This window comes from Artemia sp. Qi Xiang Cuo, chromosome 17 (genome assembly GCF_049724085.1).
Source record: "Artemia sp. Qi Xiang Cuo chromosome 17, ASM4972408v1, whole genome shotgun sequence".
NCBI classification, from domain to species: Eukaryota; Metazoa; Arthropoda; class Branchiopoda; order Anostraca; family Artemiidae; genus Artemia; species Artemia sp. Qi Xiang Cuo.
This window is the reverse complement of record NC_142810.1, coordinates 29,413,239-29,439,210: the sequence shown is the minus strand read 5'-3', so window position 1 is coordinate 29,439,210 and position 25,972 is coordinate 29,413,239. Positions and strand designations below refer to the sequence as shown.

Genomic DNA, 25,972 nt, shown 5'->3' with positions numbered 1-25,972 from the left:
ACCGAACCGTGAGTAATATTGCTATTTTACTTTCACATTACACCACACCTCATTGTGCTATCAGACTACATGCGAAAGAACTGAATTTTTTACAGTTGTAGAAAGGTTATTTGGCTCTTAGAAACAAAACAGTTACCGGCCAGGACTACATCCAGCTACTAGGGGACCTGGAACACAATTCTGTAATAGCGTTATTCAAATTTGGTAAGAGCATTGGAAGTCAAACCGAAGGGCTTTTTCATCTTTCAGCTTGCGAATTAGTTAAAAGTTCAACAAAATTACCATCAAATGTTACTATACTAAAACTTAAAATACTTCAGATTGATACGTCTCATTGTAGGATAAATTTATATATTTTTTCTCTTCTAGATCCATATACAAAGATTTTCCCGCATAAACCTAAAAAGCTTGATTTTATAAATGTTTAGCCCTGTAAAATTATTAAAGCGCCAACGTGACTGTAGGTTTAGGGCATTGCAATATGAAGTTAGAAACTGCGAGCGCAGCGAGAACCAGACTCCTGAGCTTCTAAATTGCACTAGTCAAAAGTTATCCAAATTTTGACCATAGATTCCAGCAAAAAAGTGTTGAAGCAATGCGTTTTTCGATTTTTTTTTTATTGGGTTGAGCTGATTTGAATGTTTTTTTTTAGTTAAACAGATTAAGTTGCATTGAGTTGAAATGAATAAAGATTGAACTGATTGAGGGTTGAAATGAATAGGGATAAGACGAGTGGGGGGTTGAATTGTATTGGAGTTCAGTTGCACGGATGTTAAGTTACTTGGCAGTCGAGCTAAATGAGGATTAAGACGAAGGGGGTGGGTTGAATAGAATTTAATTGCATGGCACTGAATTGAATGGGGTGAAGTTGAGTTGGGTCATTTTGAATGGGGTTGAGCTAAACGGAGGGATACCAAGTTTCGAAGAAAAAAGTGTTTATGATCATTAGTATCAAGAACTCATTTTTTTCAGGCAATGCAAACACCTGAATCAAAATTGAAGCAGAAAAGGAACCTCAATGAAGACGAAAAAGGGAAGCAACTTTGGCAATATTGATTCTTGTCGTTCCATTTTTATTTTTTTAATCTAATTTAGTTTAAGAAACTAAACACAACTCATTCATTAAAAACTATTTTTATTTACAACAGTGCGGTTTTATCTGTTAAAAAGTCAATATCACAACAACAACAAAAGAATGAGAATCCCCATAGTATTTAATATTAGTGAAAAGAACTAATGAAAGTAGACTGAATGTTTAAAATATACAGATATTCAGTCCCTTAAGTCTCATTATTGTTGATTTATTAATATTATGATTACTTAAAAAAAATTCTAAGACGTACTTTGTTTTCAGTAAAGCCCAAATGACGCTGTGGCATTTACAAAGCTTAGGGACTATTAGCCCTACTCTTGTTTGTTGTAATTTCTTTTCGCTTTAAGTTTGACTTGATTGTTCAATTTTAGTTTTTATTAGTTTTATGATTGATTTATTCATCTATAGCAACATCTTTTTTTTTGTGTAAATTGCTATTTTCGTTTCAATTCTTTCTGGGTTTCATTTATTCTTTGATAGTAGTTTATGTCCCTTTTGAGTTTCAATTATTATATGATTTGATTTCTGTTTATCTTTAGTTTAAATATGGCTCTTTACTTTTTTTTTAGTGTTGGAGTCCTGATGTCGCTGATTGTTTGGTTTGGGATTCAGCGGTGGGATTCTGTAAGCTCAGACAGAGTTAACCCAGCTTCAAATGAGTACCTGATGGAATCTGTGGTGAAAACAAAGGAACAATTTGCCCCCAACAACGCACAGCACTGCCAGCAGAAGGCAGAGAGCCAGGAAATCAGTACCTGCTCTTCGCAGACCATTAGTCTGCACTCAAAATATACATAAACAAAAAATGAAAATCAACCAATGTGAAAGCAGAGAAAAATTCAATTCAAATCTAAAATTGTGAGCATGCACTACAAAATATTCAATCGTTTAAGTCGTTGATTCCGAACCCATAACCATCAAGTGGGTTGGCATGATGGGTTTCAACAAAGGAGCGCTAGCTAATAAGCGTTTGGAAACAGGTGAGAAAATAAAACATTCTTTGCAAAACTGTTTTTATAGTCGGTAATGTAATTAATTTTTAGCCGATGGCAGAGGAAATTTAGTAGTACAATGGCAAATGGGTATAGACAAATAAGACTACTATGTAGTTATCTTAGGCATGAATTCCGCCTAAAATGAATTGGTAGGAAACATTTTTAAGCAAACATCGGTTTGTCTTTGAACGACCCTCACTATTCAGTTCTGGCAATAATTACAGATTCAATCCAGGGAAAACATTTCTGCATTACTATAATGCTGAAAGAAGACACTTTCACAGGGAAGGAACGTAATCTATCCCAATGCAAAAACCAATTCTGTCAAAGGCTGAAAGGTTGTTATAGAAAAAAATGAAAAAAACAAAACAACACGATACATCTTATATCACCCAATAGTATGAGATCAGCTACGGAGATCCGATTATTTTTTCTTAAAACTAGGCGTCATTGTCAAGGATCTGTACTAGTGCTTGCTGTCTGCAAGCAGTGCCGACTAACTAAACCGATTATATATTATGTTAAACAAGTCTAAATCTTAACTTTCTTCGCGCTTTGGTATTTTTTATTTGTGTTTTTCCTTATTATTTTTGTATTGAATTTGACATTAAATTTTATTTTCATGGTCATTGACAGAACTCTACATTCGGCGCCTTGTATCATGTGAATATTTTTTGTCGAATTTAGGTTCTGAATTCCCTATCCGTACAAGTTCTGGCTGCATATACCTACATACTGCAATTTAGAATTTACTACAGACAAGAACCTTGTACAAAGAAAGAAGAAAGATATACATGATGGGAAAGAGAGAGAGGGCGAGAGAGAGAAAGAGAGAGTGGGTGTATCTGTATTGGATGACTAAGCTATATTAAGGAGAAAACCAGCAACAATTCACCTCTGTCATCAGCAATCAGAACTTTTCCCTGCACTGTATTTCGGCAGCTAGATGGTGGGCTGTTGTCAGTCACGTTTTCAGAAGCGGAATATAAAAAGCTGTGATCCAAGGGTCTTCTCCCGCCTGGAATACCCTCTATCTCATAGTCACTTTCCACTGTAATGTCTGAATCCTGAAAGAATGACAATACGCTTAAGGTTTCGAAACACGCAGAACTTTCCTTTTTTTTTACATTATCTCTAACCTAACCTAACCTAACATTTAGGTTGCCCCAAGAAGTATGGGACCTCAATGTAGCATGCGAAAAATATGACTGTCAAACCTCATTTTCATTTTTACGTTGCTAGGAAAGGTTTGAAAAAAGGACTTGTGTTAGAAATAAGAATCTACCTGGCACCTTGTGCTTGATGTTACAAGACGAGGTGCTGAAAATTGAATGCTTAGAAAAGTAAATAATTTTTGTTTAAGGTCCCCCGTAAAATTCAGAAAAGTATAAAATTAACTTTCAAAGGAAACAAAGGTGGTTACATGGGATCACTTAAATAACAGTCGGCGAGAGCTTCAATAGCGATGAAATGGCTTGCACAAGCTGAGATTTTCATAACACAAAATATTAGTTGCTCACGACCTTAGGTGCGATGTTTGGTTCCAAAATTGGATGACGAATAGTTTTCATACGCACAAGAAGCTTGATTGTTCTATGGGAAAAGGAACACGACCATAGCTATGGGAAAAGGTTTACGACTATAGCAGTCGTTAACTCCATGCGTTATCGAAAAGCATAAAGTCATATTTTTGGGTAGCTCACTTATACTCGTATCCAGCTTTTGTAGTAAGGACGTTCTTGTGATGCCCATAAGAGCAGTAGGCACGAATGGAGACCTACTGCTAAATTCAATCACCGTTCAACCACTGGCCGTCTTCCCCAGTGTCTGATCAAGATTAAATAAAAAAAAAAGTTTTTTAAACTGAAAGTAAGGAGCGACATTAAAACTTAAAACGAACAGAAAGTATTCCGTATATGAAAGGGGCGGTCCCCTCCTCAACGCCTCGCTCTTTACGCTAAAGTTTGACTCTGTCTCACAACTCTATTTTTTTTAAACAATAAAAAACTTTAGCGTAAAGAGCGAGGCGTTGCGGAGGGGACATCCCCTTAAACTTGATGAAACTTATATATTTGAAATCAGCATTAAAATCTGAATCTTTTGTTGTATCTATTGGTATCAGAATTCCGTTTTTTAGAGTGTCCATTGAGCCGGGTCGCTCCTTACTTACAGTTCGTTACCACGAACTGTTTGATGTGCAGTATTTTATAGGATACGCTGCCAAAATAGGATGGACTGAAGCTAGTGATGGTTGTCAAATCATAGCCAGGGCGGGAGCCCGATGGACATGTGAAGCACTAGCAAGAAATGACCTTTGAGGAGCAATTCAAGGTGGGAAAAAGAAGTTCCAATGATTGTACCAGTTCTAAGGATCAAGTGCCCCTTGCCACTGATGGCTAGCAAGTTGTGAGTGACTCACCACTCTCATTTGAGGGACGACTGTTGTCTGCCCAAGCCGACTTATGGGGTTTTGGGGATGGAGGAAAACAATGGTGGACACCATGACAGTACCGAAGAAGGATCTTCTGCAAACGGGAAAAAATAAATACACAATCCTTATCTCAAAATAACACATCCAAGCGGTCACAAATAGCTAAATGGATTTGGTACTTTTTTTGGAGGCATGTAGGGCAGCAATTCGTCATGGCCGGAGTCTCGACTCAGTATCATGATTCCATCCATAATAATAATAATATGCTCGCATCGTACGGCTTTTCGATTATTATTTAGTTTTTAATGACGGGCCCTTGTATTTTGAAATTTATCTCTCAGGCCCACAGTCAACAACTGCATTAGCACATTGGTATGTAATTTATTTCCGACAGAAAAAAGAGAGGTGTTGACTTCCCAGCAACGAGGTCAATTGTAAGAATTTTAATGCTGCAGTTTGTGTTACGAATTTTAAATCGCTTTTCTTTTAATCCAGTCTATAATAAAAACACAGTTTATATTCAACATATTTTCACTGAATAAATTATTTGCTAACATTCTAAAAAGGCACGTACAGCCCCCTTAAAAATAATTTCGTATAATATTTGTACAATAAATCTGTGTTCAGTCTTCTGATGTCATACCCCCCAAAAAGGACCCAATCGTTAGGACCATAAAAAAGAGGAGAGGGAGTGAATTTTCGAGGCTCAGTGCGACAGTCATTTTTTGTGCAAATATTTACATTACAAATTTAACTTATTTTGTTTAATTTGTAGTTGAAATTTCATCAAAGCAAACAAAACTGGGTTCTTTCACCTCTCGTCAGACCTGATTAGAATAAATAGTATCTGCCAGTGAATATTTTGGAAAATGTATGTAATTAAGCACATCCGACAGGACAAACATGAACGTGGCTTAAAAAAAGAAAAAAAAAAGGCAAGAACCTGTTTGACAAAACGAACAGTAAATCAAAGTTTAAGGGGGGTTAAGTTCTCCTACTCCTCGTGCCACCAACCTAAAATTCCAAACAAATTCCAAATAATCAGAATTTCAGACAAATTCGTTATATAATCCATTCAAAAACCAAGTGATTAACTCAACTTTTCGAATTTTCCGAAATTTTATAATCAAAAGACTTGAACAGTATTGAGCTTAGTGAATAATGGACTTTACTTGCAACAGATAAGGACTAATACCTCAAAAAAATAAAAATAAAAAATAAAAATAAAGGTCAGATGTTGAAAAACGACTAATTATTTATACACGTCACAACGTAAATTAATATTGGAAGGAACTGAAGTATATCCTTCTGAACAATCAAACCTAAAAGAGACCGATGTAATTTTTTTTTTTTACAGTTTATAGGAAAATATAATCAAAACAACAAGACATTTTGTTGAGTCGATTTGGCATTCGAGGAACTCATATATTGTTGTTTACCCGCTGTATCGACCATTGAAGTCAGAGATATTCACTCGGTCCCTTTTTTCAGTTTGTTCAAAGAGGAAGTTATTAAGCCAATTAAAATCAATGCTACTGCTACTACTAACAACTCACCGCAACACCAATCTGTCTGAGGCCAACACAGCTACGCACGCTCCTCCTCCATCCCAATCTATTCGAAGTCTCCCTCTTTACACCATCCCAGGAAGTACTCATTACCTTTAAAACATTCTTTATGACATCCTCCCATCCCAGCCACGGAGGACTTGCTTTCCGTTTAACCCTAGACGGTTGGCCGAAAAAGAAATCTTTGGGAATCTGTCATCCTTCATCCGCAAAACTTTTCCTAGCCATCTCAACCTTTCTCTCATTATGGCCCTAGAAAGCGGGATTGAACCACACTTTTCGTCCAGCCTACTGTTCGAAATACGGTCAGTCAGCCGGGTTCCCAGAACAATCCGTGGGCAATTTCTCTAATTGCCCACGTGGGCAATTTCTCTAATTGCATGCAGATGCAGAGATCTGCAGAGAGATCTGCAGAGATCCGCAGATAAGTGGATGCAGATTTGCTAGATCTGCAGTGGATGCAGATCTAGCAAATCTGCATCCACTTTTCGGAGCGCTCATGCTTCAGAGCCATATTTGACCATTGTTCGTTGTAGCTTCCAATATTCTAGTCTTGGTTTGCAGACTTATCTTGCTATTCTTCCAAACCTTTTTTTTAACCTGAGCCTCGGCTATTCTACTTTTAACATCTTCACTGCTCCCACCGTCTTTACTAATAATACTACCGAGGTAAGTGAGTCTGAAAACCTGATCAATCTTTTCGTTACCCAACGTCACTTTTTGATCTTCACTTATTCCTTGCCTTAGTGACTCAGTCTTCTTAACATTTATTTCCAAACCTATTCTAGCGCCCTGAACTTGCAAAACCTTTAAAAGTTCATTCATTTTGCTCATACTTACACCTAGGATGTTTAAATCATCAGCATAATCTAAGTCTAGGAGAGTTTTTCCTCCCCATTTGATTCCGCGGTCTCCCATTGCCTTTCCTGTCCTCCTTAAGACAAAATCCTTCAAAATGATCCATATAAAGGGAGATAGAATACAATCCTGCTTTACTCCTGATTTAATACGAAACCAGCTGCTAACCTCATTTCCTAACTTAACCGCAGCAGTTTTATTCTCGAACATAGTACTAATCACTTTGATGTATTTGTATGGTATGGCATACAAGGATAAAACCTTTGCTAAAGCTCTTCTATCAGCAGAATCAAACGTTTGCTCATAATCTATAAAACTGAGGACTAAAGGTATTTGATAACTCAGGCACTTCTCAATAATTAACCTAAGAATGAAAATTTGATCGACACATCCTCTACCTTTTCTAAAACCGCACTGTTCTTCTCTTAGAACTTTGTGTACGGCCTCTCTCAGTCTAAAAAGTATCATATTATTAAGTAAAATGCTACCTACCGAGACCAGACTAATGCCTCGATAATTACCACACTCACTCTTATCACCTTTCTTATACAATAATTTAATTAAGGTTTTCCTAAAATCGCAAGGTACTTCTCCTTTTTCAAAAATCACATTCATAATCTTCAGTAACTTATATCTAACCTCAGCGTCATATATAAGAAACTCATTTACCACACTATCAGCACCTGGAGCCTTATTATTTTTTAATCTTTTTAGTACTGTCGCTAATTCTTCCTCACAAAACAGATCCTCCTTCACATCCATGGTATCACAAACTTTTTCATTTTCCTCTATGAAATCTATTTACTCCTGCAATTCTATCTCAGTTTAGCACATTCTCAAAATGTTCCGCCCATCTCTCTTTAACTCCTTCCTTATCACTATATATTGTGGCCCCGTTCCTATCTTTAACTGGGACAAGTCCAGATTGACTATTCCCTCTCAAAACAATGAGGTTCAAAGTATGCCCCTAGAGGCCCCTAGACAATTACTCCTGCGACATTCTCCCAAATTTAAAATCGAACAGCCAAAGAGAAATTAAGATAATAAAATATTGAAGAAAAGAAGGGATATCCAACCTATTTCCCAAAACACATAAACAATAATTTGCCCACCTGTCCTTCCAGTCAGTGATGGTAGATTTTAAAGCTGCGTCAGTTAATATTTTAAAGTTAACGCTTTCTACAGCAGAAATGAAAGGTTGTTTTTTTCCATCTTTGTCGAGCATCTTAGAAGCTCAGGCGCTTAGGCTCCAGGAGTGGTACAATAAAGGTCCTTATTTTTCATTAAATGTTCGGATGATAGAAATTCTTCCTATTAGTGACGTTGTGTCAGCTTTAGAAGATTTCCAGGAGAAGCTGGGCAGTGATTTTTCCGAGTTAACGGACTACTTCAAGGACACATATGTGTCATCTGGGAAGATCACTCCTCGATTTACTCCTGATCTATGGAAAACCAGCAATCAATGCGCCCGGAGCCTCCCGCAAGCTCACAACTCAGTGGAGAGCTGGTAACCTCGGATACAAGGTTCCATTAGCTCCCAGCATCCGAGCTTCTGAAGGTTCTTTGAAATCCTGAAATAAGACCAAGGCTGCATGAGTGTTGTTGTCACTTAGTTAGTCTATGGACTACCTCCTCCACCCCCCCCCCCCCCCAAGAAAAACTACGTTGACATTAATGCTCAGATTTCAAGGATTTTCGAGACAAATGACCCCCAGGATCCTTGCCGCTTTTTAAAGCCAATGCATATAATCGTAGTAGATAGTTCTTTTATTTCGGCATGATACCCAATACTTTTTTGTGAACAGGGTTTGATGACTTGTTGAAAACTTTATTTACTTGAATTATTGTTTGCTTATTTAGAATAAGGAGTCCTGTCAATTTTAAATTTGCTTGGTTCTGACTTATAGTTTGACTCAATGTTAAAAAGAAAAGAAAAAAAAATGCCCCTTAACAATAGTTCAGATGGGAAAATTTCCTGATGCACGCCTAGCGGACGCATCACAAGGGGTTAACTGGTATCATGTGCTATAGTTGTCAGCACCAGACCAAGTCCACGGGAAGTAATTACTGCTACTTCTTAGTTCCAACCCATTATCTCCGTGCACTTATACTGTAGGACAGCAATTCCACAGTTGCCACTAATTTCATTTTTCAAATTATTTTCTTTAACCTTTATCTTACCCTGCTGTGATGACTCAAACCCAAAAACACGAAAAAAAGAATTAAAAATATAATTACAGAATTATATATATAGAATAATATATATGTATATATATATATATATATATATATATATATATATATATATATATATATATATATATATATATATATATATATATATATATATATATATATATATATATATATATATATATATATATATATATATATATATATATATATATATGTATACGTAAACGAAATGACCATAAATTATTTGTAATCGAGATTCCCAACTATTTAACAGATTCAACAAATGCATACGAAAATTTTGACAACTAATTGGTGATCTAGATGAACTATTATCGACTTGCAGATTTAACTTTCCGCTCGTTCAGAAAAAAGAAATTACTGGTCGTAAAAAAAAAAAAAAAAAAAAAAAAAAATCTGGCCTGCCAACTCTATCATTTTTAATCCTTGAAAAAGAAACAAATAATTATAATACACAGCTGGTATATGGCTCTTTACTAAGGCAACGCTAGAACGTCGTCTCTGAAATTTGCAGCTAAACTATTTAAGGTGAAAACATTAAAATTTATGCAGAACAGTTTTGGAATTTAGATGAAACCTTATACGGATTAATATGGATCCCCATTTTTATGGATTATTTTGATGGACTTTGCCGAAAGGAACAAGGCAAAGCTTAGGAAGAACGTAATATAAAATGGGACGGTAAAACCTTCCTAGACATTATGCAGATGATTTGAGCGTCCTAAATAAAAATTGGCAAAATGAACGATCTTTAGGAAGTTTTGAGAATTCAGGGTGCCAAAATAGGTTTGAAAATTAATGTTAAGAAGACTGAGTCATTTAGACTAGGAATAAATAAGGGTGAGTATTAGGCAACGAGGAAATACATCAAGGGGATAGCTTATTAACAGTAATGATGTTAAATTTAGTGAAAATTTAAAGAATAGAACAATCAGAGCGCAGGGTGTTTTTTCGCATTTGAGAAAGTTTGAAAGAATAAGAAGGTAAGCCTGGGAACTAAGATTAGAAACATCGATACTGCAAAAAGCTGATGAAAATTTGTTAAATCTTTTTCAGAGGAATTGTTTAAGGATAGTTTAAAATACTCGTTTGACTGATTGTACAATAAGATGTACAAAAAATGCGGTTCGATACCACTTTCTCGGAATATACAAAAAAAGAGTTAAAATGGCGATGGCAGGTTTAACGGATGAAGAATCCCGGATTGGCAAATATTGTACTTTTGAACAACCAGTAAGGGCCAAAATAAATGCAGATCAACCCCAAATGGGGTTAGAAGAGTTCATACCTACTTACTTACTTGTACTTGCAGCAGGACTAGGCGTTTCCGCTTCACTCGGCATCTAACCAGAGATTCTGAATGATCGTCTCCCATGATGAGCTGTCTTGTGCCAGTTCTTCGGCAACCTCAGCCAGCATTTGTCCCATCTGTGGGTTATCGTCAACCAATTTTTAAACTGTCCTCCTTGTCTTCTACGCCATATTGGTAGGGGTTCAGCGAGCAGTATTTGTTTAATGAGACGATGGTCAGGGCTAGGTAGAGCGTGTCCAAGCCAGCGGAGCTTGATAATGCCTGAAATTCTGTCAATGTTGTAACATCGTCGGCAGATTTTGTCATCAGATATCTGGTCTGAAAACCGGGTGAGCAAGATTGAACGCAAGCAACGGTGGTCTAAGATTTTCCAGAGCGCGCCCCGAGCTGCTTTGATGGGCCAGAATTTGATATCATACAGAAGAACTGCCCTCACTGTCGACATAAAGATGCCTGCGGAGTTAAGCAAAGACTGCTTGAACTTTAGATATTCTTCTGTTGACATCTTGATCACTTCCTCCTCTCGAATCCATCTCAGATCCCGATAAATGAAGCTGTGAAACTTTTCAAGTGAGATGGCATAAAAGGTGAGTTGATAGTCTCTTTTGACGTTCAGGTCAATATCTTTCATTTACTTTAAATTTATCCGAAGGTCAAGGTAGGCTGAGAAATATGCCAATTCATCAAGCATTTACTGGGCTGAGTCTGGAGTCGGGGCGAGAAGATTTACATCGTCTACGTTGAAAAGACTTTAAAAGCCTTTTGAGACGGAAAACATTTTTAAGAGGAAGTTCAAAATAGATTGGGTTGGAGGAGCGTGCGCATCTGTATTGGCCTCAGGAATGGTCCCACCGCGAGTTGCTAGTAGCAGCAGTTGACTCATAATAGTTAATGTTGATAATCGATAGTGATTTTACTTTTCATTCAGTTAATGTAACATTTAATGATTGAGGGCCATTTTCTAAATAATACTGAGATGATAAAGGTGCACCGCGTCTATGTGCGAGAGGTCAGAGCTAGGATAGAGATCGGGCAAAAAACAAAATTGTGGAGCCTCTAGTTATAAGAATCGTACCTCTCTCAGGAATCTCAAGAATTGAGTACCTCTTTAAAAAAAATCTTGTGGAGCCTCTAGTTATAAGAGTCGTACCTCTCTCAGGAATCCAATTTCAAAAGGTGTTGTCTACCTGTCTACTAAAATGTATCTATGAAGCCTGTCTTAAATGGGCTACTCGCGTAATTTGAGACCATGTCTAACATGGACATTATTTCTGATGTATTTCATTGCTTAATGATTTAAAATATCAAGTCTAATAGAAGATTCTAACCCAGTATGACTAGTTTTTATACTAAAAATTAAAACAGCAAGAATCTACTAAATTTTATTCTTCGAAATCTCAGCCTTTTCAAACGAAAAAACATATCTTTTAACTGGCGAAAAAAGTAGAAAACTTAAAACATGGCACTTTTATCTTCTTGAATCAGGAAATAGATCACAATATTACCATGAGTAGTTTTCACTATTTCTTTAGCTTTGATTAAGAATATTGCACTGATTCCGTACAAAAAGCAGGGAATACCTAAAATACAAAATAAAATGAGACGAATGCCTTGGTTGAAAAAAAAAAAAAAAAAAAAAAAAAACAAAAACAAAAAAAAAAAAAAAACAAATCATCTACACAGGTGTGAAAAAAATTCTCATTAAAAAGGGTAAAAAGTTTCCAGCCAAACTAACTTCAAATGGAGATATTTTTTTTCTCTTTCTCTTTTAAAGCTAACCGCTTTTACACAAGAATTAGCCCAAACAGCTTAAATGGAACAAGACGAGTTTACCCTGATCTAAGTTCGAGTGGTGATTTAAGTGTCAAATAAGCTTTCTTCTAAAATTTAGATGGTTTCTTCTTTGATTGGCACATCCTTTTCAGCATATAATGGTCTATCTTTGATGAGGATGCTCAACACTTCTGTCTAACAACCTAGATTTTTTTTCTGATCTTACTCTTCACGGTTTTTCTTCATAAAAAGAGATGTTCGTTTTTTGTTGTTGTTTTTTTTTTTCGCATATTTTACTTGTTCCTTCTTTTTTCCTTTTTGTTGATACGGATTTGAAATGGGCAACCAGAATATTTGGGCTTTACTATTTTATTTAGTTTACCGTCTAAATTAAAAGGTTTACACCTTGTTATGTATAATATTTGCACTTTATTTAAACATTCACACTAGTCTTCCTTCGACCCTTCAAAAGGGGATTAATTCTAAGATTTATGAAAAATCGGGCAGCACGCACAAGAACTGGCGCGATCTTGGTGTAAATTGAGAACAATATCCATATTTTCAGGAAACTTACTGCAGAGGTTTCAAGCTCCTGTGTGCAAAAACATGAAAGTTTGCACGTCTTCGAGATATTTGATAACGGGTGCATGTTTATTAGTCTCTTATTATTTACCCACGGGTCAAAGTGGTCGAAGAGTATCAAGAGAACTCTCAATAGAACATAAATGATGAAGTTCCTTTTCAAGTATTATAAGAGACTGTGCCAGTTTCTGTCATTTTGTGCCACAAATCAAATTTTTGACCAAACAGGGTCAAAATACTAACGAGTGTACATTTTGAGACTGCCAATCGGATTGGAATTATTGGAAAGTTATGTTTATAGCTTACAAGTTTCAGATCTTATTGGATTAAATTGAAACTTCTTCCCTAAAAGTGTCTATTTTATGCCCTATTCCAGTTCTAAGACATCCCGCCTGGATATTACTAATACAACCCGATGATAGCCCACATATACGTAGTGTGTTTTGATTCATTCAACATCGCCCTCCCTATGCCCTGAAAGTTTTACTAATATCCTTAGCATTCGCAATAATAGTAGTCAAAGTAGAAGAAGTAATAGTAGGAGCATTGGGAGTAGTATTAGTGATAGCAGTAGTAGAAATAGTAGTAGTGGCAGAAATAACATTCACATTGTAACATTTTAGTCTAGTTAAACATCCCCTAAACATGTGCTGAAATGTTCAACCTAATTCTCTAAGCAGTTCTTGACATACTGTTGATACATACTTGTGACAGCCTGCAGACACATAGCGGGTTTCATTTTAATTTGACCCCCCCCCAATATTTCCTAAACATTTCTGCTTAATAACCTTAGCCTTAGTAGTAGTATTACTAGTAACAGTAGAATCATTAGTATTAGTAGTATATATGTAGTACCTTTTGGATGGTTCAACATACCCATCAACATGCACTGAAAGTTTAAACTTAATACTCTAAGCTCTTCTTGGGATATAGCTGTTTCACCTTTTCAATAACCTGCATCAACACACTGTGTTTTGATTTAGTTCAACATCCACATGAACCTTCCCTGAATGTTTCAACGTAATACCCTTAGCTTCAGTAGTACTAGTAGTAGTAGTCGTGGCAGCAGTAGCAGTAGTAGTAGCAGTAGCCACAGTAATAATAACATTTTTAGTAGCAGTAGTAGAACCATTTGTGGTAGTAGTAGTACTGGTAGCATGCACATACTTCCTTTTGCTTGGTTCAATATCCCCCTTAACATGCCCTTAGAGTTTCAAATTACTGCCCTAGACCATTCTTGGGATATTAGCGATGCACCATTTTGACAACCTGTATGCATGGAGTGTGTTTCCCTTTAGCTCGAGATCATCCTAAATATTCCCTGAAAGTTTGACCTTCATACACTTAGTCTCAGTCTTAGTAGTAGCATTAGCAGAAGTAGCAGCAGTAGTAGTTGTAGCAATACGCACCGAGTGCCTTTTGGTTAATTCAACATCCCTCTCAACACGCCCTGAAAGTTTCAACTTAATGCTCTTAAGTTGTTCCTGAGAAATTACTTACACGTCATTTCGGAAACTTGAATTCACATAATACATTTTGATTTAGTTCAAAACCCCCTAAATATACCCTTTAAGTTTCACCTTAGCGTCCTTTGGATCAGTGGAAATAATAGACGTAGCAGTAGAAAAACTAAAAATAGTGGTAAAATGAAATAGTAACTTTGGTTGGTTCAGCCTCACCCTCAACATACCCTGAATGTTACAACTTAATGCTCTAAGTTTTTTTTCTAAAAAATTGTTTATATGCTTTTTTGACAGCCAGCATGTATTTAGTATTTTGATTTAGTTGAAACTCCCCCTAGACATTCCTTGAAAGTTTCACCTTAATACAATTGTCCTCGCTAGTAGCAGTAATCGCAGTAGCATTTGTAGTAGTTGTAAGCACATAGAGCCTTTGGTTAGTTCAAAATTCGCCCTAACATACCCTGAAAGTGTCAACTGAATGCTCTGAGCCGTTCCTGAGAAATTGCTGATACACCATTTTGACAGTTTACATACTCATAGTAATCGAAGTTTTCTACTTCGACTTATGAAACGGACAGAAAGCTCGTCCATTTTCTCGCTTATTTCGAAAATATGGTACTTTTGCAAAACAAACGAGTTTCGGAACCCAATGGGAATTCTCAGTAAATATTTACAGTACCGGAAAAAAAATGAACGGATTTGTTTGCGCTTGGTTTTACTAAACAAATTCCACAGAGGGTTTACAAAAACTATATGGGGCACGAACATGGCATTGCATCAACGGCCAAGCGTTATTTTATTAAATTGACCTTTAGCTCTTGCTAACATTATTTGAAAAAAACTACGTTTTCTAAAGAGTTAAAGAGGCTAAGTCACAAGTTCGAACCTTAAAACGTGCAGGGATTAGGAGGTGCAGTTGGGGGGTTGCCGATCCCCAACCCCCCGCTTCTGTATATGAAAGGGGCTGTGCCCTCCTCAACGCCTCGCTCTTTACGCTAAAGTTTTTATTGTTTAAAAAAAAAGAGTTGTGAGAAAGTCAAACTTTAGCGTAAAGAGCGAGGCGCTGAGGAGGGCACAGCCCCTTTCATAGACGGAAGCGGGGGTTTGGGGGCGGCAGCCCCAACTGCACCTCCTAATCCCTGTACGTTTTAAGGTTCGAACTTGTGACTCAGCCTCTTTATCTCTTTAGAAAACGTAGTTTTTTTCAAATAATTTCTGCACGTTTTTGTACAGTTTATTACTTATTATTGCTTGACTAACTGTTAGCTGATCTTTTCAGGAGTTAAAGATGGGGGGCTGCCGCCTCCCAAACCCCCGCTTTTGAAGATTCTTGTGTTAAGGCTTTTAATTCCTGAATACTCAAATCAAATGCACAGTAAGAGTTTCTTTTTCAACTTTTTTTCGAGCATGCGGGTATACGGCGTGTTATCAAAGCAGTGGAGACTTAACTGTAACCTGAAGGCCGACTGTGATATTCTTCTGGAGACGCCTGTTGAGCCGAAGGATTTAATATATTGGATTAAAAAAAAAAAAAAAGAAAAAAAAAAAGAGAAATGAACTTTAAGTGGCTATATTTGTCTTTTGGAAAACAGGGAAGGAGTGATCGGATTTAGCTGAAATTTCGAGGATAAGCTCCCGGGCCCTAGGAAAGCTTAACCTCTAAATTTCAGCCCAATCGGACAACGTTAAAGGGGGTTGTGGTCGGAGGGTCGAAACTTCCGGCCCACTTTTACCCATGAAGATAAAGCCAGAGGGGGGGGTGAAATTTTTCACGTTTTTTAGTCGGAGCTTGGGCTACAAAATCTGATCACCGCTGTCTCTCTGCGACCGCTAGGACCGGAAATCGCTTAACATTGTGGTGGGTCGCCTCTTTAAAGAGGCATAAGTGTGCCTCCTTGATACAGTAAGTATTACTTAGTTTTTCTTTCACACCCACAATAACTAAACTTTAGTTGCTTTAATGAAATTCCAATATTGAACTCCGAGGTGCTCAGACGTATCTCTTTGGACAACTGTCTCCCCACATACGTTAAGAGCACGGCTTGGCTATGCTTCGTCGTTAAAAACGACGAATTCAGTCTTGAACGGTTCTACAGTTAACCCAAGACCAGACGACACAGTATGAACAGCTTCTTGTACATTCTAAATTATCATAGGTCATCTGCGTCTGACCGATGACTGGTATCAATACCCTTTTCTATCAAAAGCTCTTGAATCGGTCTCGTCGTAGAACGCAATGCATCATTAAAATACTACGGGGCTAATGACCGAACCCTTTTTAACACCTTTACGTATCTCTATCGGTTCAGAAAGCTGTCCTCCAAACCGAATTCTTACTTGGAACTTTCCATGCCACTACCACAGACAGACGAATCAACCCCTTCCCTCAGTAGTGATAGGACTGCTTGTGAATCAAACCCCTGAATCAAACGCCTTAGATATGTCTACTGCGCAAACAAATAGCAGTTTATTAAGTTTTTCAAACTTATCAACAATTGAAATAAATACCGCATGAGCATTCTGAACACCAAGCCCTGACCAAAAACCGAACTGATTGTCCCCGAAATCCACACGCCCCGTCACTACCTGGCACAGTATATTCTCAATAGCTTTGCTAGCACTGATCAAACATTGATGGGTCTATATGAAGCACAATCTTAAAGGTCTTTTCCTTTCTTATGAATACAGGTGACAAACCCCTGGCATAAACCTTGCAGAACATACTGTTATGATACTATCGCCTGAAACAATAAATCTATGGGACTTATCAGTTTTGGCGTACCATACTTCAGATTTTCTGGCTGGATCCTATCTGCCCCAGGTGATTCCTAGAGCCAGAAGCCAAACAAAAGATTCAACAAAAGACGGTGTAATGGCAAGCCAGTCCCCAGAAATTACCTTCTAGTAGCGGAAGGTCGGCCTTAAAAATTGAAGAAAAGTGTTGAAACCATCTACTTATTTCAATACTATCAGGCGGTAACGAAGCAAAATGGGTAAGTTTAGACACTTCACGCAATAACTGATGAAGATTATTTTTTATATCACGTGATAGCACTTTTACTCGGCTTCTTTTTTAAGATTTCGCCATCTTTTGATACTGGCTTTGCTCAACTTCATAATTTTGAAGACCCATCCTGATCTTTGTCTTTACCACTCAATCCAAATTTGTCTCCAAAATAAATGGAAAGACTTTCCATCTTTCAAACCAGGAAAATCTGACCAACCTTTTTTACGGGTATGTAGCTTTATTTTTTAGACGGAACTGCAACAGATGCAGCCATTTTCACATTATGTACTTATAATATGTACATAGTGCGTGCTATGTACAATTGTACATATTGTGTTTCGGTTTAGTTCAACATCCCACTGAACATTCACAGAAAGTTTCACCTTAATAACCTAAGCTTCAGAAGTAGCAATATTTGTAGTAGTTGTATTAGCATTAGTAGCAGTATTCATATATCGGTTTTTGTTTTCTTTCAAAATCCCCTTTAACACACGCAAAAGGTTACAGCATAATACCCTAAACAATTGCCGAGATACTGCTGATACCTGCTTTTGAAAACCTGCATGAACACAATCTGTTTTGATTTAGATCAAGATCCTCTCAACATTCACTGAAACTTTTACCTTAATACCCTTAGCTTTAGTAGTGGTAGCAGTAGTAACAATGGTAGCAGTAGTATTAATAGGAGTAGCAGTGGTAATATTAACTTGCAAATATTGCCTTTTGGTTAGTTCAACATCCTCCACAACAAGCCCTGCAAGTTCCAACTTATACGCTCCAACCCATTCCTAAGATATTGCTGATACGCCCTTTAGACAACCTGCATACACACAGTGTATTTTGTTTTAGTTCGACTTCCCCCTCAATATTCGCTGAACTTTTCACCTTCATACCCTTGGCCTTAGTTAGATACGCTCTTTTTACAACCTGCATCTAAAGAATGTGTTTCGATTTAGTTCAACTTTCCCCTCAATATGCCCTGAAATTTTCACCTTAATACCCTTATCCTTAGTGATATTCACAATATAATTAGTAGTAACAGCAATAGTAGTGGGAGTAGTAGTAGTAACAGTAGCAGCAGCAGCAGTATAATCATGCCCTGGAAGTTTCAACTTTCAATGCTCGAGCCGTTCCAAAGTTCAAGTTTCGACGCTAAGCCGTTCCCAAGATATTACTGATGCACCCACTTGACAACCGACATACACATGGTGTGTTTTGATTTATTTCAACTTCCCCTTCAACATTTCCTGAAATTTTCACCTCGCTATTCTCAGACTACTGTCCCGATAAAAGTAATAATTGTAGTAGCAGTAGTAGTAGTGGGGGTGATAGAAGTAGCAGTAGCAGCAGTAGTTGTTGTATTAGTAGTAACGTGCACATATTACCTTTCGGTCATTTGATCATCCCCCTCATCATTCACTGAAAATTCAAACTTAATGCCATAAGCCATTCCTGAGATGAGCTCTTTTGAAAACCCGCATGCGCATAGTGCGTTTTTATTTATTTCCACTCTACCCTCAACATTCCCTGGAAGCTTCAACTGAATACCCGTGGCCTTTTCGGCCACCGAAGATAAAACATGCCTTCTTTTCCCGATAACAAACACTTAATTTAAACATTGGGTGGATTATATGACATAGTCCTTGCCCCAGGGGCCTTGGTGAGTTGTCACCACCAAAGGCACAGTTATTAGGCCTTTCAACTATACTGAACAAGATGGCCATCTTAAAATTTCGATCGGATATTTTTGGGTATAAACGGAGCTGGCTGCCCTTCTATAACTTTTGTCTCTTAAAAAGGGCACTAGAGCTTTCAATTTCCAATCGAATGAGCGACTTCCAAACTTTCTACGACACCTCCTTCCATACCCACTTCGCTCTTTATTAAGGCACCGCTATTGCGCTGCATACGATGAGGAAAGAAGAGACAATTTCATATGCAAAATACATGTTCCGTCCAATCATTGGGTGGATTATATGACATAGTCCTTGCCCCAGGGGCCGTGGTGAGTTGTCACCACCAAAGGCACAGTTATTAGGCCTTTCAACTATACTGAACAAGATGGCCATCTTAAAATTTCGATCGGATATGTTTGGGTATAAACGGAGCTGGCTGCCCTTCTATAACTTTTGTCTCTTAAAAAGGGCACTAGAGCTTTCAATTTCCAATCGAATGAGCGACTTCCAAACTTTCTACGACACCTCCTTCCATACCCACTTCGCTCTTTATTAAGGCACCGCTATTGCGCTGCATACGATGAGGAAAGAAGAGACAATTTCATATGCAAAATACATGTTCCGTCCAATCATTGGGTGGATTATATGACATAGTCCTTGCCCCAGGGGCCGTGGCGAGTTGTTACCACCAAAGGCACAGTTATTAGGCCTTTCAACTATACTGAACAAGATGGCCATCTTAAAATTTCGATCGGATATTTTTGGGTATAAACGGAGCTGGCTGCCCTTCTATAACTTTTGTCTCTTAAAAAGGGCACTAGAGCTTTCAATTTCCAATCGAATGAGCGACTTCCAAACTTTCTACGACACTTCCTTCCATACCCACTTCGCTCTTTATTAAGGCACCGCTATTGCGCTGCATACGATGAGGAAAGAAGAGACAATTTCATATGCAAAATACATGTTCCATCCAATCTTTGAAATTTCCGAAGTTGTTTGGCGTTCTATATCAGGTGAAAGGCGAGATGCAGAGTGAAGATAACTCAAAAGAATCTTTACCAGATGTAAAAGCAAGGAATCCTTTATCTATGGGTCCGGCCCTATACCAAACAGATTCCCTCAGATTTCTTAAAATATTGATTGATTCTATTTTCGAATAGACAGTTATAGATTAGCATACACACTAGACTTTCAGTTTACCAAAATATATTCTTTGACTTGACGAGGTTGGTGACTGTAATGGCTAAGTCAAACTCTTGATAAACTACTATTTCTTTTTAAATTGAAATCATACAATCCTACATAATAAAAAAAGTTATTTTCTAGAAAGTGTTGAATCTACTTAACATTGCAGAATGTAAGTTCATTCAGAGATATGTCAGCCATTTTTGTTTATTTAATGTCACTGCCTAAAGTAGCCTAACCATTTTACACGTTGTTTTATACTCAAATACTTTCATTTCTTTTACAATAAGTTCAAAAATTGTTTAATATGTATATCTATACGAGGTGGAGTGGGGAGCACAGGCAAAAGCGTCTAACTTATAAACTTCCCATCCTACTCACTGAAAACCCCTACATCCCTCTGATTAGAGCAAGGTGTGACAATGTTCAACATCTGCAAAATTTGTTTTTGGTGAGTTTTGATTTTAGATGTCTATATTGCATTAGCAGCCCCAGATTTATTATCAACATGCCCATAAACTCATATAGATATATATACTTAGTGCGTTGTGATTTGGTGTATCCCAGTGCAATCGTGAATGCAACCATTTACTCAACAAGGACAATTTTCTAAATAGTCCCTCAATGACCATGAGTTTGAATAGGTTGAACACATCTTTACACGAATCTGGAGGATGTTTTGGAAGGGACACAGACCCAAGAACACGAAAATATTTTTCTTCCTATTACAGGTATAGAGTCAGCCAATTTTTTTCATACTAAGCCAAAAAATGGTTTAATGGAATAAAAAGGGTTTTTGGGAAAACACAAAACAATATGGATGTCCCTCACCAATCTGAATAATTTCCGTTCGTCTATGTACAGAACCTATCTCCGGTCTCTCTAGACACTCCTTTTTATTTAACGTCCCAAAATTTCCCGGCTATTTCACCCACAGACGTGACGACCCAAAGAACATGAAACATAAGAACATAAAAAATTGTAGTTTTTGTCCACAAGACCCAACAGAACTGTAACGAACGATCAACTAAAAGAAATAGTGTAATAAAATTCAAATAGTAAAATAATCATAATTTTAGAATTTGAAGAAATAAAATACATAGATGGGATATAGCGAGATGAGATGAGGGAAAAGAAATTGATGTAAGAACCCAAAATTGTGGTTGGGAACAATACTAGGTATAAGGTCAAGAAAATAAAGAAAATGTGCAATTGAAGTCTACTGATGCATGATGGCACTATACTACGTTACTTTTGGGATGTAGGTGTTATTTAATGTAGTCTCTATCTATAAATTATATTGGAAGTCATATTATTAATGTGATCTCTAAGCAATATAGTACAAGAGATAACCTAGATTTTCCTCGTTAAGGACTCGACAAAATCTTCGCCAAATCGTAACTATCTTAATTTACCCCACTGGATCAGGCCGGTCTTTTCGGATCGGAGAGTGTGAATATACTTTTACCGGTATACATAGCACCAAATCGATACACACTCATACGGAGCGATAGCGGACGAGAAAGAAGGCTGCGCAGCTAAGATGGGGTTAACGGAATCAACCTTACAAAACCCAAGGGCAGAGAAGAATTATAAAAAATGTTGGCAGCGGTAATGATTCAGAAAGAGGAACAGACAAGCGTTGGAGTTCTTCCATTACGGCCTTGTCGGGAGAACGAGAGTAAAAGGTAGTATCTCTTATAGTTTTTGTTGAGATAGCAAAAAGTATACCTGAATGTGTTGGCACGACAGACGTAGATGAATTTATAGAAACATTGAAAACTTTTATGGATTGATTCAGCCATAGTATTTTAAGACAAAGACAAGTGTCTAGTGACTAGGCTAAGAGGAAGTAGATTGGAATATTTTGAGTCGATTAGATATAATGAAACCCCAACTGATAGAATGGCCTTGTTGGTAGAAGCCTTTAAAACAAGATTTATCGAGACAAACGAATCGGAAAAGCTTAAAACAGAGGTGGTTACTTTTAATGCACCCGTGAGTATTCGCCAATAAGCGAAGCAGACGAGACCAAATAAAAATAATAATTGCATGCTTTTACGCAGGGTTCACCAAAAAAATGATTAGGCTAGTTCTTTCACGGAAGCCAGAAACTCTAAGCAATACAATAGCCTTTGCTGAAAGGGAAATTCAGATAGATGGGGTTATGAAAAAGCTAGATTGTATGTCAGTTAATGCGGCCCAACAGCAAGAGATGCCACGAAGATTGATGCCATCTACAGGATCAGATGGGTTAAATGGGTATAGGAGTAACTTTAAACCTAGTTGGAAGATATACAATAATGAACAGAGTAGATAGAAAAAGCGTCATTTGTTTTTATTGCGGTAAGCCTATTACGCGTCAGAATGTCGCAGCAGGATCCGTAACAAAAGTCAGAATTCCCCAAGAGGAAATGGCTTCCAAACTTGCCCAGGAAATTTCCGCACTAATAGGTAAAATAATAGGTGGCAAGCAAAAGCTACTGAGCGTCTTCCGGGAAAGGGAAGAGGTAGTTTTATGAAAGAATTTCTAACAAGAAAACAAGAAGAAAATAGTACTCAGGAGCAATCCGATGCTACTGTAGAAACATGGGAAGGACCAGCAAATTTTTGGCCTAATAATGGCAAAACTTAAAACGGGGAAGTCAGCATGTAAGGGTCGGTAGGGTTGCATCCTTCTCTAGAACCCTATATAGCTTAGAATGTTGTGTTTGCGAAAATGTCAGTGATTTACCTATATTACGCTGTTTTGAGATTGAGTGTTTAAAGAATCAAAGTCGGCTAAGAAGTTGTTGCAATAGCCTTACTTCAGTCAGAGGCATAGACATACCATTTTTGGCAAATACCCTCTAAAATTTAGCAAAAATTTAGCATACGAAAATAAAAATTGCTGTCAGAACAATTGTATGTAAGCAACTGCCCTTTCCATGGGTTTTAAGGGGTTGGAGCACTCCAAAAATATGGCATTTTATGGGATCCAATAAGCAATAGAATTACCATTGCTAAACCTATTCCTAACTCTATATCTGTTTGCGTAGGAGCAGAGGATATCAATTAAAATATCAAGTATGACCTACATTTAGATAGCCGAGTAACACTCGAATGGGATACAAGTTTCCGTGTGCTGGCAACCTCAAATAACAAAAATAACAAATCTAAGACTATTGATGTTATGATAGGAGGTTATACTCTAAATGACTACCTATTGATCTTCATATAAAACCAGACAGTAAAAATTGATAAAAGTGCCGTGTACCTAAAACTGTCCAATTTGGGCAATTAAAAGTGAAAATTCGTAGAGTTGGGGGCTGCAGAATAAATTTCAAAAAAGATATAACGAAGTAAAAAAAAGCTGGAATTAAGTTTAAATTTTGCCAATCAAACATCACCTAAAATGAAACAACAACAAGAATATGAAATAACAAAAACTGAAATTTTAAAACAATTTGACTTGGCTCATTTGACAGATGGCATCACGAATAAATTGATATATTTTGCGGGAGTATAAATGAACCTTTGTAAGGCATAAAGCTGATTACGGCTTGACTCATTTAAAAATGCACAAAATGCCCACACTCGGACATCCAATCAAAAAGTATCCCTACAAACCCCATATGATTTACGTTAATGGCTTGATGAACAAATGAGAGAAACGGATACCTAAAGGATAATTACACAAGATGTTAGCGAACGGTGCTTTCTGCTGGTAATAGCTAGGAAAAAATAAGATAAGAAAAAAAAATCAAAAAGAAAAAAAACAAGGATATTTAAAGCCATTGAAAATGAAAATGCAATGCAAATACTTCGGCATAGACCTCTACTCGACCGTCCTCGGAGCAAAAATAAAAGAAGGAATCCGCCACTTAAAAAGACAGAGATATTAAAGAGATGAGGGCGTCTCTTTCAAATGGGGGGAGTACTATAACAAGTGTGATCAACTAAAATGAATAGTCTAAGAAAATAAAAAACAATTTAATAATCCTAATATATATTATGCCTGATGTTCAGGGAATTTGTATGGGTGTTAACTTCCCAGACATAAAACGACATGAGGGATAATAAATTGAAGTTACAGCCAAAAATTGTGGTTGAAAAAAAATTATATATAAGGTCAAGAAAATAGAGAAACTGTGTAATTAAAGTTTACTGATAAATAATGCCACTGCACCATTGTAATTTTGGGATGGACCAGTTTGCTTCGATTGCAAGTGTTATTTAATTGAGCGTCTGTCTGTGAATCATATTGGGCCATTTTATGACCAAAACTGTATTGGTTATAACAAGATTGTTGTACCTACAAAATTGCAGCAGTCTGTATCCATTACTGATTTCTTTTCCTACACCAAATTTACCTAGACTAGGATTCCATCTATCTCTATTTCTCCCTAACTGCCTGTCTATGTACTCCATCCTTCTTACCCGAGTAAATAAATTCTATATCACCTAATTTTATGCTTCCTACCCCTGGGATATGCATTTCTGAAACTCCTGATAAGTCCAGTTCAAATCGTCTGAATTCGTCAGTCAAAATGTCGATACGATAGTTATTTTTTTAACGTTGTAACATTCCAAGTTACAATTTTCACATTATTTAAATGATTGAAATTATTTTGGCCTCAGGAAAAGCAATGGTCCCGGAGACCAGTAAGGGAAGGGGAATAGCACATCTTCTCAAGTCTACACCAAAGTGCTTAATCCGGCTTGGAGCCAGATAGCCAGAAGTCCCTGGGACATACAGTATGAATGAAGGCTTTGCGCAATCCTGGGCCCATCTTGGTTACATCATGGTTTTCTGCACTTGGCGATACTCTTCTATCAACAAGAGTCGAAATCCTGCAGAGACAATCTCAAGCCTATTACATCCGAATAATTATATATTCATGCCTACAAATATTATGCTACTACGGGGAGGCAACCCATAGTAGATAAATTAGCTAGGAAGAGGTTTTTACGCCCCAAAAACCCCCACCAAAAGAGACCAAGCCCAGAATAATTATCTGTTAATCATAATCCCGTGCAAATGCTGTGTCGTTTACCAGGTTATAAAATCCTTGAGAGGCACCACTCCTCAAGTGGGAATAGGATTGACTGCAAGGTCCCCAGTCTTGCAGGTACCCCGAAAGAGTCGAGGCAGCCCTTTGCAGAGGCCGTTGTCCGTAGATCTGAACCATACGCCCTGTCACAGTTGTCCTCCCAAAATAGAGAAATAGGTTTCCCTTTTATTACTTTTTACGCACGTCATGGCACCAGGCATATCTCGAGCGCCAAACATTTCATTAGCTGAAAAGAAGTATCTTAATCTATTTAGGATTAGTGGAGTATTAACCAATGACACAACACTTGATACCTAAATATTTAACTTACCTAGGTTAATTCCTTTTATAACTTTAAAAAAATTTTCTTCTAAGGTTAAATCTGTTCTTGGAGCCCTGGAGCAATGATATTTTATATAGGGGAAACACCCAGTTCTAAGTATATGATAATTAGTGCCATCAACTTCCCAGTTAAAGTGTGACATTGCAAACTGATCATTTTCAACATCTCTATATGGCAAAAAATATGATGTCCAATATGGAAGATTTCTTTGTCTCAGATGACATGATAAGACTTCAGAAGCTTTTGGCCTCTGAGATCCATTCAAATTTCGAAAGATAGCTTGTATTGCTAAAGAGTGGATCTTTTTCAATAGCAATTCCATTAACTACCTAAAATGTAAATAGTGCCATTGATAATAGTAATACAACAACATTTTTTTTTGAACATACAGAAAAGGAACTGAACATCAAACTCATAAGCAGCATACAAGTGATAAATA

General features: G+C 37.2%; 2 protein-coding genes across 3 annotated transcripts in view; both read right to left on the bottom strand.

The window, feature by feature from the left end:
- The window catches only part of LOC148942081 (SREBP regulating gene protein), a 62,950-nt gene that overhangs the window by 8,636 nt on the left and 28,342 nt on the right, over window positions 1–25,972 (bottom strand). Inside the window, exon 2 of the mRNA XM_089103669.1 lies at window positions 2,984–3,155. Within this exon, the coding sequence (XP_088959795.1) occupies window positions 2,984–3,155 (172 nt within the window). The remainder of the gene's footprint in view (window positions 1–2,983; window positions 3,156–25,972) is intronic.
- The window catches only part of LOC148942082 (uncharacterized protein C15orf61), a 42,470-nt gene continuing 28,338 nt past the window's right edge, over window positions 11,841–25,972 (bottom strand). For both annotated transcript variants that reach the window (XM_089103670.1, XM_089103671.1), the window contains exons 2-3: window positions 25,522–25,862; window positions 11,841–12,051 (exon numbers count right to left, since the gene is read on the bottom strand). In XM_089103670.1, the coding sequence (XP_088959796.1) occupies window positions 11,924–12,051; window positions 25,522–25,855 (462 nt within the window). In that variant the 5' untranslated portion in view covers window positions 25,856–25,862 and the 3' untranslated portion in view covers window positions 11,841–11,923. The remainder of the gene's footprint in view (window positions 12,052–25,521; window positions 25,863–25,972) is intronic.